Genomic DNA, 17,817 nt, shown 5'->3' with positions numbered 1-17,817 from the left:
TGGTCTTACACCGTGAGATCTCACTTATAAAGAGTCCCCTCGTAAATGCCTTCATAGCCTCCCACACCACTGTGGCCTCAGCACTCCCTTCATTCACTTGGAAGAAGTGCTCTAGTTCTTTGGTTATGCCACCCATATCCACCACTTTAAGCCACGTCGGGTGAAGACGCCAACCTCCCCTCTGACCCTGAGCAGATCCCACTAGAAGCGTGACAACCATAGGACTATGATCCGATAGAGTCCTCTGTAGGTATTCCACCTCCCCAACCATCCCATCCATAGCAGTATCCCCAAAAGCCAGGTCTATCCTTGACAGTGTGCCGTGTGTAGCCGAGTGACACGAGAAGGTCCTCTTACCCTCATTTCGTACTCTCCACAGATCCACCAGTCCCAGCTCCCCCACGTAGGTGCCAAATGCAGTCATTCCGTCCCATCCAGCTTCCATACCTGCCGGACGTACTTTATCCCAGTAATCATTCATGGTGTTGTTAACATCTCCCATAATCAACATCGGAGCCTCCCCCCATCTGGCCGTCAAGTCCATTACTGCTTGAAGTTCCTTTTTAGAATAAGGTGGAGGGATATATAAAGCCACTAAAATCATTTTGTGTCCATACAATCTGCACACAATCCATACATACTGCCCTTCACTGTCTACTTGCACTGCCAGCTCTTCATAATGTGCGTTTTTGTGTATTAGGACTGACACCCCCCTGGAGTACGAGGAATAAGTGGAATGATATGTCTTTAACATCCACCCTCTCGATAGCCAGTGCCTAGTATCTCTAGTGAGATGGGTCTCCTGTAAGCACGCAATCATAGGATCACAAGATCTGATGTGATTCAGAACTGCTGCCCTCTTAATCCTGTCAGATATACCACGTACATTCCAACTTAAAATCCGAACCGTACGGTTACTCATTGTGCATTAGAAAAAACAATCCACCATCATCAAATAACATCTTTCCATTTTGTTCCCCAGCATACCAGGTCAAACAGCATAAGCAACCCCATTTTCCCACAAATCCAACCCATCCACCTCAGCCCCCACCCTTCTCTTGTCACTCTCTTCCCAACGTGAGAGTGGGAGCTCAAAGAACCTGAGCAACATCGTAGTATACCGCATATCAACATGCGCCGTGTCCTCCTCCAGCATTGGCAGTCTCTCCACCACATAATCAATAGTATGCATAGTCCCGAACCATTAATCAAACAAATTAACTATAAAACTATAAAACGTAGATCCCAGCGGGGGTTTCTCCCCCTCCTCTGCGGTTTCGCAGAGCAATGCAGAGCCACAACCCTGTCCAGTGGTCAGGATAGCAGGGTCGTGCATTCACCGTGCCGAGTCCTCAGCTTCTCTCAATTTGCTCCGGTTCCGCTCCAACCACGAGGCGGCCTCTACCGGTGACGGGAAAAAATTGACCTTTCCAAAGGCTTCCACTCTTAATTTGGCAGGATAAATTGTAGAGTATTTCACATTCAAAGAGCGGAGCTGTTTCTTCACTTCACCATACCGTAGCCGCAGCTTTTGCACCTCAGCCGAGTAATCCGGGTATATTTCAATACGTTTGCCCTCCAGGGTAAGATCTGTCAATTTTCTGGCCTTACGTAAGATAGTGTCCCGGTCTCTGCAGTTCAGGATTCTGGCTAACAACGTACGAGGGCCCTCTCCAGGCACTGGGGGTCTCATGGGCACTCGATGGGCACGCTCCACAGCAAACACCCTCGACAGGATATTAGACCCAAACTTTCCCAGCAGCCAGGTTTCAACAAAGGTCGTGGGGTCAGCACCCTCAGCTCTTTCAGGGATGCCCACAATACGCAAATTGTTCCTGCGTGACCGGTTTTCCAGGTCATCGTTTTTGTTAGCCACTACCGTGATCCTCTGAGTGTGCTGTTGCTGCGTCTTTTGCACTGAGGTTAAATGATCTTCTGTTACACCAACTCTGCCCTCCACCTCAGTCAATCTGGCTGTAACTTTCTGCATAGAAGCCTCAATGCCTCCCATGTCGGCTTTCAGACCGTTCACCTGCTTTGTCAGAGCAGTTAAAGCAGTCTTGCAGTATAAGACAGCCTGGAATACATCTCGCAGAGTCGGCTCTGCCTCATCTGAACTTTCAGCTGCCAGCACAGTGTCACCATCCCCCTCCTCCTGCTGTTCATTATGTAGCACAGGCACAGGCAGCTCCTCACCATCTTCCTCCTCATCTCCATGCTTCTCACTGCCTTCACTTCCTTCTTCATCTGCCTTCATGCCCCTCGCATACCTGTGCAGCCGTGCTGAAGCCTCCAGCCTCCGTGCATAGGCTGTGTTCCTCCTTCCCGCCTCTTCCTCTGTCTCGGTGCCATCTTGGGCTGAGGCACTGCTGCAGGCCCCGGCATCCTTCTGCCTTTTGCGGCCCATGTTGGACTCTCTGAGTCTGGCAGAAGCTCGCCTCTGACTCCCGGTACCCTCAGATAGCAGTTCCTGATAAGGGATTTGGCTGGTTCGGGCTCTGTGCAGGATAATTGAAGCTAATGGTGGTGGAGAGGCACTGCCACCCGACCTCTCACATCAAGAGCTAGGCCACGCCCCCGAGGATCATCTCTAAATCATTCAGATTTTGAGTCTGTTACTTGGCAACTCAGAGCTTCAACTCCTTCCATAAGTTTTCTATGGGATTAAGGTCTGGAGACTGGCTAGGCCACTCCATGACCTTAATATGCTTCTTTTTGAGCCACTCCTTTGTTGCCTTGGCTGTATGTTTTGGGTCATTGTCTTGCTGGAAGACCCAGGCGGAGGGAAGGGAGGTTCTCACTCAGGATTTTATGGTACATGGCTCCATCCATTCTCCCATTGATGCGGTGAAGTAGTCCTGTACCCTTAGCAGAGAAACACCCCCAAAACATAATGTTTCCACCTCCATGCTTGACAGTGGGGACGGTGTTCTTTGGGTCACAGGCAGCATTTCTCTTCCTCCAAACACGGCGAGTTGAGTTTATGACAAAGAGCTCAATTTTTGTCTCATCTGACCACAGCACCTTCTCCCAATAACTCACAGAATTATCCAGGTGTTCATTGGCAAACTTCAGATGGGCCTGCACATGTTCCTTCTTGAGCAGGGGGACCTTGCGGGCACTGCAGGATTTTAAACCTTTAAGGCGTAATGTGTTACCAATGGTTTTCTTGGTGACTGTGGTCCCGGCTGCCTTAAAATCATTAATAAGTTCCCCCCGTGTAGTTTTAAGCTGATCTATCACCTTCCTCATGATCAAGGATACCCCACGAGGTGAGATTTTACATGGTGCCCCAGATCGATGTCTTATGGTTCTGTAGCCCATTTCAGCTTTGTGCAGGTCCCTGGCATACTTAGAAAGCTCTTTGGTCTTGCCCCTGCTGTAGAGGTTACAGTCTGACTGATTAATTGAGTCTGTGGAAAGGAGTCTTTTATACAGGTGACTATGTAAGACAGAAGTCTTTAATGCAGAAAAAGAGTTGATTAGGAGCGTCTAACTGGTCTGTAGGAGCCAGAACTCATAATGGTTTGTAGGAGTGGTGGCACATAACTTTTGTTACCAACTACAACACTCCACCAAACCATTATTAGAAGACCAAACATCCCCTGTGGGGACCATATGGGTCGAGATGTGTCGCTACAGCCCCTCAGAGCTACTCTCAGCTCCCAGTTGATTTGTGAGAACCTCACTGACTGAGGTGCATTGGTACGACTCCTCACTAGTACTCTCAAAGTCCATTTAATGAGGGCCACATACTCCTTGCTGTAGCACTGCATCTTTTGGATAACTAGAGGAGGAAGACATGTGAAGACTCAAACTTCAAGGTTAGATTTCAGAAAGGCAGATTTTAAGCGACTCAGAAAGAGAATAGGAGGGATCCAATGGCTGGATGTCCTTAAGGACAAAAATGTCCAGGAAGGATGGGAAATTTTTAAAAATGAGATTCTCAAAGCACAATCGTTAACAATCCCAAAAAGTAGGAAGAATGGGAAGCATTTAAGGAAACCAGGATGGATGAACACAGAACTTAAATACATGCTAAAAAGAAAGAAAGAAATGTTTATCAAATGGAAAGAGGGAGGCATATCTAAAGAAGATCATAATGCAGTCTGCAGAACCTGTAGGGCACGTATCAGGTTAGCTAAAGCTGACAATGAATTAAGGCTTGCAAGAGATGTCAAAAGCAATAAAAAAGGATTTTGGGGGTATGTCAAAAGTAAAAGAAAAGTCAAAGATGCTATAGGATTTTTACAGGATGAAAATGGTGAAATGGTAAGAAAGGATGTTGAGAGGCCGAACTTTTTAATTCCTATTTTGCATCTGTTTTCTCTCAGAAAGAAAATGTAACATCAACTGATCTTCACTGTCCTATTAAAGGAATAGAAGAATCCAGGTTATCTGTAAACAGAGAGATTGTGAGGGAATATTTAGCTAACATAAATGAGTTCAAGTCTCCAGGTATAGATGAATTACACCCCAGAGTATTGAAGGAGATCGTAGAAGAAATTTTAGAACCACTCTCCATAATCTTTGAAAATTCTTGGAGAACAGAAGAAGTCCCAGAAGACTGGAGAAGAGCAAATGTTGTTCCTATCTTCAAAAAGGGGCAGAAGGTGGACCCAGGGAACTATAGGCCGGTGAGTCTGACTTCTATACCAGGAAAGATCTTTGAACAAATTATTAAACAACATGTATGTAAGTACCTGGATAAGAATGAAGTGATTAACCAGAGTCAGCATGGGTTTGTAACTAACAAGTCATGTCAGACTAACTTAAATTTCCTTCTATGACAGAATCACTGACTGGGTGGATCAGGGAAATGCTGTAGATATAGTATATCTTGACTTCAGCAAAGCATTTGACAAAGTATCTCACACCATCCTTATTGAAAAAATGACCAAGTATGGAATGGACAAGGCAACTGTTAGGTGGATTCATAACTGGCTTAGTGATCAGACTCAAAGAGTGGATGTAAATGGCTTCACATCCAGTTGGATGAATGTCTCAAGTGGGGTACCACAGGGCTCTGTCCTGGGACCTGTATTGTTCAACATCTTTATCAATGATTTAGATGAAGGAATTGAGGGTAAACTGATTAAATTTGCTGATGACACAAAGCTAAGAGTGATAGCTAATACTAGAGAAGAGAGAGAGAGAGGATTCAAAAAGACCTAAATAAACTGGAGCAGTGGGCAGTAACTAACAGTATGGTTTTTAACAGGGAAAAATGCAAAGTACCCACATCTGGGCAATAAAAATGAATAAAGCATATACAAAATGGGAGGAATAGAGCTAAGCAACAGTACATGTGAAAAAGACTTAGGTTTACTAATAGATCATAGACTGAACATGAGTCAACAGTGTGATGCAGCAGCAAAAAAGTCAAATACAATTCTGGGATGTATTAACAGAAGCATACAGTCTAGATCACGTGAAGTCATTATCGGACTTTACTCCTCTTTGGTCAGATCTCATCTGGAATACTGTGTCCAGTTTTGGGCACCACATTTTAAAAAAGACCGGCAAACTGGAGCAAGTTCAGAGAAGAGCGACCAGAATGGTGACCGGTCTGCAAACCCTGTCCTATGAGGAACGGTTACATGATTTGGGAATGTTTAGCTTGCAAAAAAGAAGACTGAGAGGAGACTTAATAGCTGTCTACAAATATCTCAAGGGCTGTCACATTGTAGAAGGATCTTCTTTATTCTCATTTGCACAAGGAAAGACTAGAAGCAATGGGATGAAACTGAATGGGAGGAGACACAGATTAGATATTAGAAAAAACTTTTTGACAGTGAGGGTGATCAATGAGTGGAACAGGCGGCCACGAGAGGTGGTGAGTTCCCGTTCAATGGACGTCTTCAAACAGAGGCTGGACAGACATCTGTCTGAGATGGTTTAGTGAATCCTGCTTTGAGCAGGGGGTTGGACCAGATGACCCAGGAGGTCCCCTCCAACTCTACCATTCTATGATTCAGCTTTCCGTAGGAGTTTGGCGACACTTTAATTAGACCTCCTTGCCTTCTGCCCACTCAGGGCAAAGTTCCGTTCCGTTTAAGTAGGCCTCCTGGCCTGAGCTAAGGACCTTATCCTGCTCTCTATCTCTGCTATGTTCCCTGCCTGGAATCCGGATTCCCACTGCCATTATATATTTGCTTTCCTTTACAATGTACTATCTGATGTCTCTCTTCCGGCACACAACACCATATCAATTCAAGTCTGCAATCAAATAGACCTGTATTTCTCACTTACTTATCCCTATCTGACTCATCTTCAGGAAATTTTTCTGCTGTGTGCCCATGAAGCTCAGACTTAGGGCTCCATGCACCCGCACAGAGCCCACACAGTACGATAGCCCCCACAGCCCCTCACACAGTATTAAGGCCACCACAGACTGCTACAGAAAATGAGGACCCCCACTCAGTATAACACACACTACTCACCCAACCTCAGACTCAGACTCACAAGTGAAGGCTGAATGGTGGATTAAGCAGCTTTCAACTTCCCGCACTAAATCGTTCAGATCTCTGCTGGCAATTTTTCTGTCTTCAGCAGCCAAGGTGTTAGATTCCAGCAGTGTTTCTTGGTGTATTTGAGCCTTCTTTGGCGACTTCGCCTTCCATGTGGCCCATACAGCCTGAATAGTTGTAGATATCGTATAGGACGAAACATTTTTTACGGTCTTTTTGTAAAGTGACACAAGCTGCTTTTTCGCTGAGGGTATAACTGATGATGCCCCCACTGTTCAATTGGACAGGCTCTGACAGAGGTCATGCTACATATTTTACGGAGGGGTAACAATACTCCTCTTAGCAATTTGAGCAGTATTTTTAGCCAAGGAGGAGTACATAATTTGCAGTAATTCAAACCTGTAGTACATGGATGTGTACATAATGCTAAGATCTCACTATTAACGAGGGGAAACTGTATCTTATAAACAAGGGCTTAAAAATGGTCCCCATCAAATATTTCAAACTGCAACCCACCCTTTTCACATGTCAGGGAGAGTTGCAGACTTAAAGGGAAACTGTCACCCCCTGGGAGATATCAGACCTCTAATATGGCCATACAAGGTATAGAAAAGTAAATCTATACATACCTGTATTGCCCAGAGTAGGTGGTCTGCTTGCAGTGAAATTGAGTTTTATAAAATCTGCTTTCACAAGCTTGGCGTCCCCCGGATGCTAAGAAATCCCCGCCTATGTGATTAGTAATCCCAGAAATCCTCGTCTATGTGATTAGTAATCCCAGAAATCCCCGCCTATGTGATTAGGAATCCCAGAAATCCCCTCGTATCAGTGGATTTAGCATGTTCCCCCCCTCCGCTGCACGTCACAGGGCCCTGTGATGGGCACTTCATTTCCCGGGCATACGCAATGCAATGCTCACATCAGGAGCACTTTGGTTCCTCCCGGCCAGTTTGTCTCTGCACTGTTCCGCAGTGTTCTGGTGGGCAGGCGGCCCCTCGGCACACAAGAACACTGCGGAACAGTGCAGAGACAAATGGCCATATTAGAGGTCTCATATCTCCCAGGGGGTGACAGATTCCCTTTAAGAAACACAGCTCAAGAAGTGTAACAATTGTCAGTGGAGCAGCTTTGTGAACAACCATTCGTCACTCAGCCACTGGGCAGGGCTGTGACATGAGATAAAATGAATCTTCCTGCTGACTGAGCACCGCAGGGATTTTTTTTCTTTCTAGCCTCAGTCCTGCGTGCTCAGTCCGTCGCCATTCTCTGTTGAAATACCGTCAGGCTGACTGAGCAGAATGGATGTACAATTAGATTAGGTATTTATTTTTTCTCATGTCACAGCCCTGCTCTGTGGCTGAATGAGGTATATTCTTTCATGTCGCTGCTTCTCCTACAGTTGAGACATTTCTCAAGCTGTGCTTCTTCAGTCTGCAGCCCATTGTTACGCACACGTCCGGACAGACTGGCGTGAGCGAGGTTAGTGGTCCCACTGGACCATGAACCGAGGAGTGCCTGGAGGGGCGAGACTAAGTATCAACTCGGTCCGACCAAGGTCACACGGCAGCTCAGTCGACTCCGTGAACCAGGGTGGAACCGAGCAGAGGGATCAGGTGCTACTCCAGGTCAGACTCCGGTCACAGCTGTTGACCCACACCGGGGAATGCAGGAACAGGCAGGCACGGCTGGTATGCAGACAGGTGGTAACTGGCAGGCACGGCTGGTACACAGACAGGCGGGCACTAGCAGGCAGGAACGCAGGCTGGATAAGGACCAGTACAGACTGGGATACAGGAACAGAGCCGCAGATGCGGTAGATAAGCAGAGCAGAGCGAAACCGCAGGAGCGGTGGACAAGGCAGAACAGAGTGAAACCGCAGGAGCGGTGGACAAGGCAGAGCAGAGCAAAACCGCAGGAGCGGTGGACAAGGCAGAGCAGAGCGAAACCGCAGGCGCGGTGGACAAGGCAGAGCAGAGCGAAACCGCAGGCGCGGTGGACAAGGCAGAGCAGAGCGAAACCGCAGGCGCGGTGGACAAGGCAGAGCAGAGCGAAACCGCAGGCGAGGTGGACAAGGAAGAGCGGAGCAGGGCCGCAGGCAGACAGGACAAGGCTCTGTTCACATGGAACAGACTGGGAAACACAGGTAGATTGCTAGAACACAGGAGGTAGATACGGAGGCAGGGAAATAGAACGAGCAGAACCAGATATACACAAGGTACTTGCAATGAATTAGCGAGTGGACACAAAACTCACAAACAGAAGTACAGAGACAATGCATAGGAGGTAGGTACTGGTTCAGACACTGCAGGAAAAAGGGAAGGATTGGAAATAAAGACAAACAGGTAACAGGCTAGGAGACTGTTCAGACAGGAACTGACACTGGAACGAGATACAGGAACGAGCCTGGGTACTCATCCCCCAGGGTGGCGGAAACAGACTAGAAGTCACAGGTAACAGGCCTGGGTATACAGCCCCCAGGGTGGCAGAAACAGACAAGATAGAGGACAAGACCTGGCAACTCAGTTGCACAGAACACACTGAATGAAAGTATTGCTCAGGCACCTCCTACTGGGTGGAGGGGGTTTAAGTATCCAGTGACTCACAGCAATAGGCTGGGGATGCATTAGGAGTGCGCACACTGTAACTATAAGAATCAGGAGATGCCAGTGCCGCCGCCCTAAGCAATCAGACAAGAGACATGCACACAGCAGGTACTGGAGCAAAGAGTGCAGCCTGGACTGAAAGGTAAGATTGCGGTCTTGCATGGTGGGAGGTGGTAAGCCATGCAAGCACGCTGCCAGGGATGTTACAGTACCCCCCTTTACGCCCCCTCGTCTTCAAGCCTGCAAGGATTTTCTGCAGAGAATTTGAAGACCGATCCTTCTTTTCAAGAAGATTACCTTTTCTGTCCACTAGAGGGAACGAAACTGGTTTTACCATCTTGGTAACTAGGATGCTTCCTCCCATCGAGCCATCCTCAGCAACAGATGAAGTGAGTGAAGAACCAAGAACAGGACACAGGAAAGTCTCTCTCCTTTTGTTAATATCGGGTAGTACCCCAAAGGATTCAAGGGACAACTGGAGATCCTCCACCGGGCTGGAGGGGTGCAGAGACTCGGGGTTAACCACCACTTTGACGTACACTTTGCCAAGGTTACTAGATGAAGTGGGCGAAGTACCAGGTACAGGGAGTAGGAAAGTCTCTCTCCATTTGTTATCAGGTAGCACCCCGGAGGATTCAGGAGACAACTGGAGGTCCTCTGCCTGGTTGGATTGGTGCAGAGACTCGAGGGTAACCACCGCCTTGACGTACACTTTGCCAAGCTTACTGGATGAAGTGGGCAAAGTACCAGGTACCGGGTGTAGGAAAGTCGCTCTCCATTTGCTATCAGGTAGCACCCCAGAGGATTCAGGAGACAACTGGAGGTCCTCCGCCTGGTTGGAGGGGTGCAGAGACTTGGAGGTAGCCACCGCCTTGATGGACATATTGCCAGATTTATTAGAGATGGAGGATCCTTGCTTAGGGACTAACTTCAGTCTGGTTTCTGAGATGACACGTCTGCGAGGCGGGGCGGTACCTGAAGCCAGATCATTGGTACAATCGTCGAGACTGTGTGGGAGCAATGCCTCCGCTTCTCTTCCTTCGGAGACTTCAGCACACAGCGAGTCAGCGACTAGCAGATCTGGTGAAGAGGAAGAAGACACTGCTGACTGTCCTGAAGATATGGGGACCGAACACCCCTTGTACCTCAGCAGTCCCACAGGAAACACCATGCAGGATTTCCAGACCTGAGCGAGCACTAGATCTCTCGGCTTTGGACGACCTGTGGGTAAACCAGACAGCACCTGGAATGTGAACTTCTTCATGTGTAATGCTCCAATCTGGAGCTTAATTTGTACAGACATATTTTGACCATTTCCTTCAAGGCTTTATGCCCGAAACTTCCGGTTAATCCGAGGCCTTCACTTTCCATGGAGACAGTCATGGTCATCTGTGGAGAGGAAACACTAAAGCCAAGGGCAGCCTCTCCTACAGGCCTAATGTCTTGGGATTCTCCAACCTTCGCTGGACAAAGACCATCAGGGGGCCCTAAACAACCGCAGCGGGACCGCAATCCGATTTTGTGACTGAGTTCTGGCCTCTGCTTTGCCTGACGAACATAGTCATCTTTCATGGATTCTGTGCGGGTAGCTGCCTCTACATGCTGGGAAACAGGAGGTCTTTGGGAGGACAGAACCTGGCGTGACGGTTTACCTCTACGCCTTGCACATCTGGACTGCCTCTTGAGGTTGGGAAGAGAAGTATTCTGTGGAGCATTGTCATCCTGTGTGGATTCTGTGTGGGCAGCAGTCACTTCAGGCTGGAGAACTGGTAGGATACCTACACACATCACCCATCGGGGCTGCTCCAGGATATTGGGAACGGAAGGGAAGCTTTAGCTGAAGCTTCAGGATTAGGGTCATCGAAGACCATTGGAAAGGCCACCAGAAAGGCCTGCAGGTCAGAGACGATAGGATCCCATGCTTCCCATAGGGGGGTAATCCATTTCAAGGCATCACCCGCTAGGTAGGACATCAGAAATGCTACTTTAACCCGATCAGTGGGAAAATAGTGAGCATAGAATTTGAAATGTAGCATGCATTTGTGGCGCCCCTGAGGGTTCGGTCGCCACAGACATATTGCATCTCACCCAGAGGTGTGGTACCTCACTCTCAGGTAAGGAAGGAGTATGGCTCAGGACCCTAACACTACACCACATTTCCGGGGGACAGGGCGAGATTGCTCCTACGGGAGAGCACAGTCCCTGGTCCTTGGCTGGAGTGGGGAGGAACCACTTAGAGAGGGGGAACCAGGTAGTGGATGGGGTGGAGGACATAGATCCTGGGAGAACTGGAGTAGGAGTATAAGTAGGGGAGCCATCTTGGGAACAGTGAGGAGTTCCAGTCAGACAGACTGAGGAGAAGACAGGGAGCAGAGGCTCTGTATGAGCTCTGCTCCACAGGCGGGCCCAGTCAGGAGGCCTGAGCCTGAGGAGGAGAGAGGAGCGGGAGGCTCCAGGAACGAGAAGAGAAGGGACCCCAGGGGTACGGGCCGTGCAGCAAGCCACCCGTACGCCCGCCGCTACTAGGAAGTAGGGGGGTCAGGCCAGATAAGGGGAACCGGTCCCTCAACTAGCACAGAGCTACATGGCCCAACTAGGAAACCGGAGGCTGCAGCACTTCAAGTTCCGCAGGCCACAAGTCCACACCAGTACACTAAGAAGGTAGCCGCATAGGACCCAGGGGACGGAACACACGTTGCCCGCCAAGGCCCGAGGAGACCGGATAGAAGTGTCACTAGGTGTGAGGTGCAGGGAGCAGGCCAGAGAAAGGACACACAGAAGGGGGTCCTGCTAAATACTCCAGAGTTACCTGAGGGTCGACCGAGCCCCTCACTGCGTGAGCACAGGACTCCATGGGCCCTTACACTGGCCCTGTATCTGGAACTGCTACAATTGTGAGTAAAAGACCTGAGACTGCATCACACGGACTCTGTGTTCATTACTGACTCCCTGCACAATAACCACCATCATCCACACACGCTGCCCTGAAGCCACACTCTTGCTGTGGGGAGTTATACCACCCTTGCTGCTATACCACCAGCTTCAGAGGACTATTCCGCAGCGGCGGCCCCATTGGCCGCATTCCAGGTGGCGTAGTCAGACATTATATATAACACCTTTACACATAGACTACCCTTGGATTGACCGCCCTGGGTCATGGACCGGGTCACCCCCACAGTGACTACAAACCCCCAGCGTCTAACCGGCCCGGCTCCGGGCACCCCACGGCCCAGGGGGCGCATCACATTGCTCCACAAACATGTGGCTTTGTTTTGGATCCCCATAGTACCGTGGTGGATCCGCAGGAACGAGTACTGATAGCTCCATTTGGGCTGGTGCGTAAATCGCCTGGACCTCAGCTTGAGAAAAATTTCTTTCTTGGTGCACGTATTTGCCAGACAAGGATTCATATGTCTCTGTGAGCGAAGGGCTGTGGGGCTCAACGGGAACCATGGCCTGAGCAAACTGTTACGCACACGCCTGGGCAGACTGGCATGAGCGTGGTTAGTGGTCCCACTGGACCTTGATCCGAGGAGTGCCTGGAGGGGCGTGACTAAGTATCAACTCGGTCCGACCAAGATCACACGGCTTCTCTGTCGACTCCGTGAACCAGGGAGGAACCGAGCAGAGGGACCAGGTGCTACTCCAGGTCAGACCCCGGTCACAGCTGTTGACCCACACAGGGGAATGCAGGAACAGCCAGGCACAGCTGGTATGCAGACAGGTGGTAACTGGCAGGCACGGCTGGTACGCAGACAGGTGGGCACTGGCAGGCACGGCTGGTACGCAGACAGGCGGGTACTGGCAGGCACAGCTGGTACGCAAACAGGAGGGCAATGGCAGACAGGAATGCAGGCTGGATAAGGACCAGTACAGACTGGGACACAGGAACCGAGCCGCAGATGCGGTAGATAAGCAGAGCAGAGCGAAACCGCAGGCGCGGCGGATAAGCAGAGGAAAGCGCAACCGCAGGCGCGGTGAACAGGCAGAGCAGAGCGAAACCGCAGGCGCGGTAGACAAGGCAGAGCAGAGTGAAACCGCAGGAGCGGTGGACAAGGCAGAGCAGAGCGAAACTGCAGGAGCGGTGGACAAGGCAGAGCGAAACCGCAGGAGTGGTGGACAAGGCAGAGCAGAGCGAAACTGCAGGCGCGGTGGACAAGGCAGAGCAGAGCGGAGCAGGGCCGCAGGCAGACAGGACAAGGCTCTGTTCACATGGAACAGACTGGGAAACACAGGTAGATAGCTAGAACACAGGAGGTAGATACGGAGGCAGGGAAATAGAACGAGCAGAACTAGATATACACAAGGTACTTGCAATGAAGTAGCGAGTGGACACAAAACTCACAAACAGAAGTACAGAGACAACGCATAGGAGTTAAGTACTGGTTCAGACACTGCAGGAAAAAGGGAAGGATCGGACATAAAGGCAAACAGGTAACAGGCTAGGAGACAGTTCAGACAGGAACTGACACTGGAACGAGATACAGGAACGAGCCTGAGTACTCAGCCCCCAGGGTGGCGGAAACAGACTAGAAGTCACAGGTAACAGGCCTGGATATACAGCCCCCAGGGTAGCAGAAACAGACAAGATACAGGACAAGACTTGGCAACTCAGTTGCACAGAACACACTGAATGAAAGTGTTGCTCAGGCACCTCCTACTGGGTGGAGGGGGTTTAAGTATCCAGTCACTCACAGCAATAGGCTGGGGACGCATTAGGAGTGTGCACACTGTAACTATAAGAATCAGGAAGTGCAAGTGCCGCCGTCCTAAGCAATCAGACAAGAGACATGCAAACAGCAGGTACTGGAGCAAAGAGTGCAGCCTGAACTGAAAGGTAAGATTGCGGTCTTGCATGGTGGGAGGTGGTAAGCCATGCAAGTACACCGCCAGGGATGTTACACCCATCCTGACACATGACTAGGACAGGCTGCACTTTGAAATATGTGACACAGGTAATTTTTATCACATTGCTGGAGAACCCCTTTAAGATAATATAAAATAGTCAGTTTTAATTGTTTTGGCATATTTGAACGCTGCATCACCCCAAGGAGAACAAAGAACTAGTCTGAAAGCTGCTCTTATCAGCTTTATCCTATCTAATCATTAACCCCATCACGACATTTGACATACCTATATGTCACGGTCAGATGGGGTTCTCGACCAATGATATATAGGTACATCATGGCTATAGTATGTAAAAATAAACAAATAAAGAACACATATTTGGTATCACCGTTTCCGGAAAGATCTGATGTATAAAACTATCACACTAGTTAACCACTAAAGAGAACACAGCTAAAAATAGAAAAACGTGGCAAAAGGCTATGGTTTTCATTATACCGTCAAAAAAAGGAACAAAATGCGATCAAAAAGTCGAATGTAAATCCAAATGGTATTGCTGAAAGCGCATCTTGTCCCGAAAAAAAACAACTGCCATACAGCTCCATCAGCAGAGTAATAAAAAATATATTAAAAAAAATTATATAAATGTAGTATCGTTGTAATCGTACTGACCCGCAGAATAAAGCTGCCTTATTAATTTTATCACACAGTGAATGGCATAAAAAACAATAACAATTCTTGAATCGCGGGTTGTTACTCTTCCTGCCATCCAAAAATCGGAATAGAAAGCGATCAAAAAAATAGTGTGTCAAAAAATGGTACCAATAAAAACGTCAACTCATCATGCAAAAAAGAAAACCTCACATGACTTTGTCGGCAGAAATATGGAAAAATTATTTCTCTCGAAAAAATGGCAAAAAAAGTGTGTTTTTTAGTGTGTGATCGCAGCCAAACAGAAAAAAACAATATAAATCTGGTATCGCTGTAAATGCACCGACCCAAAGAATAAAGTCGTCTAATCACTTATACCGCACAAGGAATGGCGTAAAAAAATAAATAAAACCAATTTTTCACCTGCTGTTTATTTGTTCATTCTGCCTCCCAAAGATCGCAGTAAAGCTTAGTGCACATTTATCCTGTGCTCTACGCTGAGCGCTTACACCAAGGTTTCCATGTAAATCTCTGAAATACGTGATTCAGACAAAGCTCCAAGCAGAAGAATCCCTAAAATGAGGCAGATGGAGACACTGTGGACTCTGTCTGGCCTATGATTCGGCTGTGTCCATCTTTTTAATGCATGCATGAAATACCGGCCGGCCACAGTTTATGCACTGCTGAAAAGAAAGACACCACTGAACAGAGGCCAGATAGAGTCCAGAGTAACTCTGCTGTCTCATTATAGTGTATGGATCCCTCGTGGGTTTCATCTGAATCACGTCATTTGGGAATTTCAATGGAAATCCCAATGTAAGTGCTCAGCGTAAAGCGCAGGATAAATGTTATCCAAAAAGTTATGTATATGTTCCCAATAAAAAATTCAACTCCATAGACAAAAAAGCAAGTTCCCTATCAGGTTAGTCATATGTCAATGGAAATACAAGGGGCTTCAACGTTACTGGTAGTACAAAGACTCTGCAAAAGGACTATGGCTCTTCACCACCCAAAAGAAATCTGCACTTCCAAATCCAAATCCAAATGCTTCCCTCCCTTCTGAGCCCCAGTGTTCCTAAACCACATTTAGCATCCACATGTTTGGCATTTCTGTAGCGATGATAGCCTGCTTAATTTACAGGTGCATGTCTCCAGAAGCACACACTGGGCATAATGTGCAGGCACTACAATGTATGGGCACTACAATGGCAGATTTACAATTTTCACTAAGAACATCCAATATTGTTTGTTTTCTGACACCCATGGAGTCAAAAACGTCACTACACCTGTAGATAAATTCTCATAGGGGTGCAATTTGCAAAATGGGGTCTCTTGAAGGGGGCATTCTGCTCTTCTGTCACTTAAGGGCCCTGTAAATGGAGTCCGCAAACTATTAGACGAAAATTTGTTCTCCAAGAGTCAACTAGCGCTCCGTCCCTCCCGAGTCTCGCCGTGCATGCAGTACTGTACAGCCACATACGGGGCATTGCCTCGTTCAGCTGAAATTGTGTGACACATTTTGGTGCCATTTTTATCCATTTACCCTTGTAAAACTAAAATGTGGGGCTAAAACAATTTTTTTTTAGTGGTAAAAATGTAATTGTTTTTTCTTCACTGCCCAATGGTATAAAATTCTGCGACACCTGGGGAGTCAATACGATCACTGCACCCCTAGATGAACTAATTCATCAGAGGTGGAAATAATGGTAATATTTCATTTACTCAGCTCAGGGTTATACAATTCTGTGAATCGCCTGAGGGTTAAAAATACTCACTACTCCCCTAGATGAATTCCTCGAGAGGTGTAGTTTCTAAAATGGGATGACTTGTTGGGGTTTCTGCTGTTTTGTCATTTTAGGGGCTCTCCAAATGTGACATGGCGACCGCAAACTATTCCAGCCAAAATGGCGTCCCCTCTCTTCCAAACCGCGAGCACAAACAGCAGTTCTCCACCACATATGGGGTATCGGCGAACTAAGGAGAAACTACACAACAAATTACACCGTCCATTTTCTCCTGTTACCCTTCTGAAAATAAAAAATTTGGGGCTAAAGTGACATTTTTGTGGGAAAAATTTTCATTTTTTTCTTCCACACTCCATTAATTCCTGTGAAGCAAATGAAGGGTTAATAAACTTCTTGAATGTGGCGTTGAGTAGGTGTTAGAATGGTGTCACTTCTGGGTATTTTCTGTCACATAGACCCCTCCTAAATAATGGCAAAGTGTGAGGACTTCTCTGGGCTTCTGTCCTTCATCCTGCAGTCGTCTGAATGGATCTAATGTGGGCGGGAACCAGCTAAGCCGCATTCTGTCCACAGCTGTTACTTCACTGTTCACACCACACAGAGACCCCAAAAGAGTCTCCGTGCTGAAGGGGTTAATGCCCCCTGCACCCAGTAATGGGGGATTTCCACATACCTCCACCTGCAGAGCCGCCACCACATACCTCCACCTGCAGAGCCCCCACCACATACCTCCACCTGCAGAGCCGCCACCACATATATGGCTGCTCTGTGCGCACAGGACCTGTGATGAGGTCACAGGAGGGGAGGAGTCAGGGGTCACATGATCAGGGGCCTCAGTGGATGCAGGACTCTGCTGTGCTGGTTGTCATGGTGCTGGATGAGCTGAAGTTTATGTGTGGGGTCAGGAGGGGTTTACAGTGATGACGGCATCATCAGCGCTAACCATCTTAGTAGCCATTTCGAAACAGTGCAGAAGGGGCAGAGGTCCTTAATATGTGCCCACTCCGCAAACATGAGCTGCACCACATCCATACTGCATTGGCCCAGGCTATGCAAAATGAGATACTGTGTCAGGGCTGGTCACTGCTGCCACAGTCGGTGCAACATGTGCAAAGTGGAATTCCACCATGTCGGCACATCGCATATTAACCGGTTAACCGGTATGAACAAAGATCTCTGTATCGATGCAAGTCGATGACCTGCGGGGTACAAACGGCGGATCCAGGCCGGGATAATGTCAGAGAAATTGCTGTACCACCAGGTTGAGGACGTGAGCCATGCAAGGCACGTGTGTGAGGTTCCCACGGCGTAGAGCCGCCACCAGGTTCGCACCGTTATCGCACACGGCTTTCCCTGGCTCCAGGTTCAGTGGAGACAGCCATTGCTCAAACTCAGCCTGGATGATTTCCTTGATGCAGATAACATTGTTGGTTATAGTTAAATTAATGACAAAATGAAGAATTGGGAAAGGAAGATTGAACTTGATGGACCTTTATTCAACCT

At 48.1% G+C, this 17,817-nt stretch overlaps 1 protein-coding gene across 1 annotated transcript in view; it reads right to left on the bottom strand.

The window, feature by feature from the left end:
* The window catches only part of LOC141204941 (uncharacterized), an 82,206-nt gene extending 65,100 nt beyond the window's left edge, over positions 1 to 17,106 (bottom strand). The window contains exon 1 of the mRNA XM_073663981.1: positions 16,988 to 17,106. Coding sequence (XP_073520082.1) covers positions 16,988 to 17,013 — 26 coding nt within the window. The 5' untranslated portion in view covers positions 17,014 to 17,106. The remainder of the gene's footprint in view (positions 1 to 16,987) is intronic.
* Between the last annotated feature and the right edge of the window lie 711 nt (positions 17,107 to 17,817).

Source organism: Phyllobates terribilis, unplaced genomic scaffold (genome assembly GCF_046119375.1).
Source record: "Phyllobates terribilis strain yellow unplaced genomic scaffold, ASM4611937v1 Scaffold_136__1_contigs__length_4911898, whole genome shotgun sequence".
In the NCBI taxonomy this organism is placed as follows: Eukaryota; Metazoa; Chordata; class Amphibia; order Anura; family Dendrobatidae; genus Phyllobates; species Phyllobates terribilis.
This window is presented reverse-complemented; position numbering and strand designations above follow the sequence as displayed.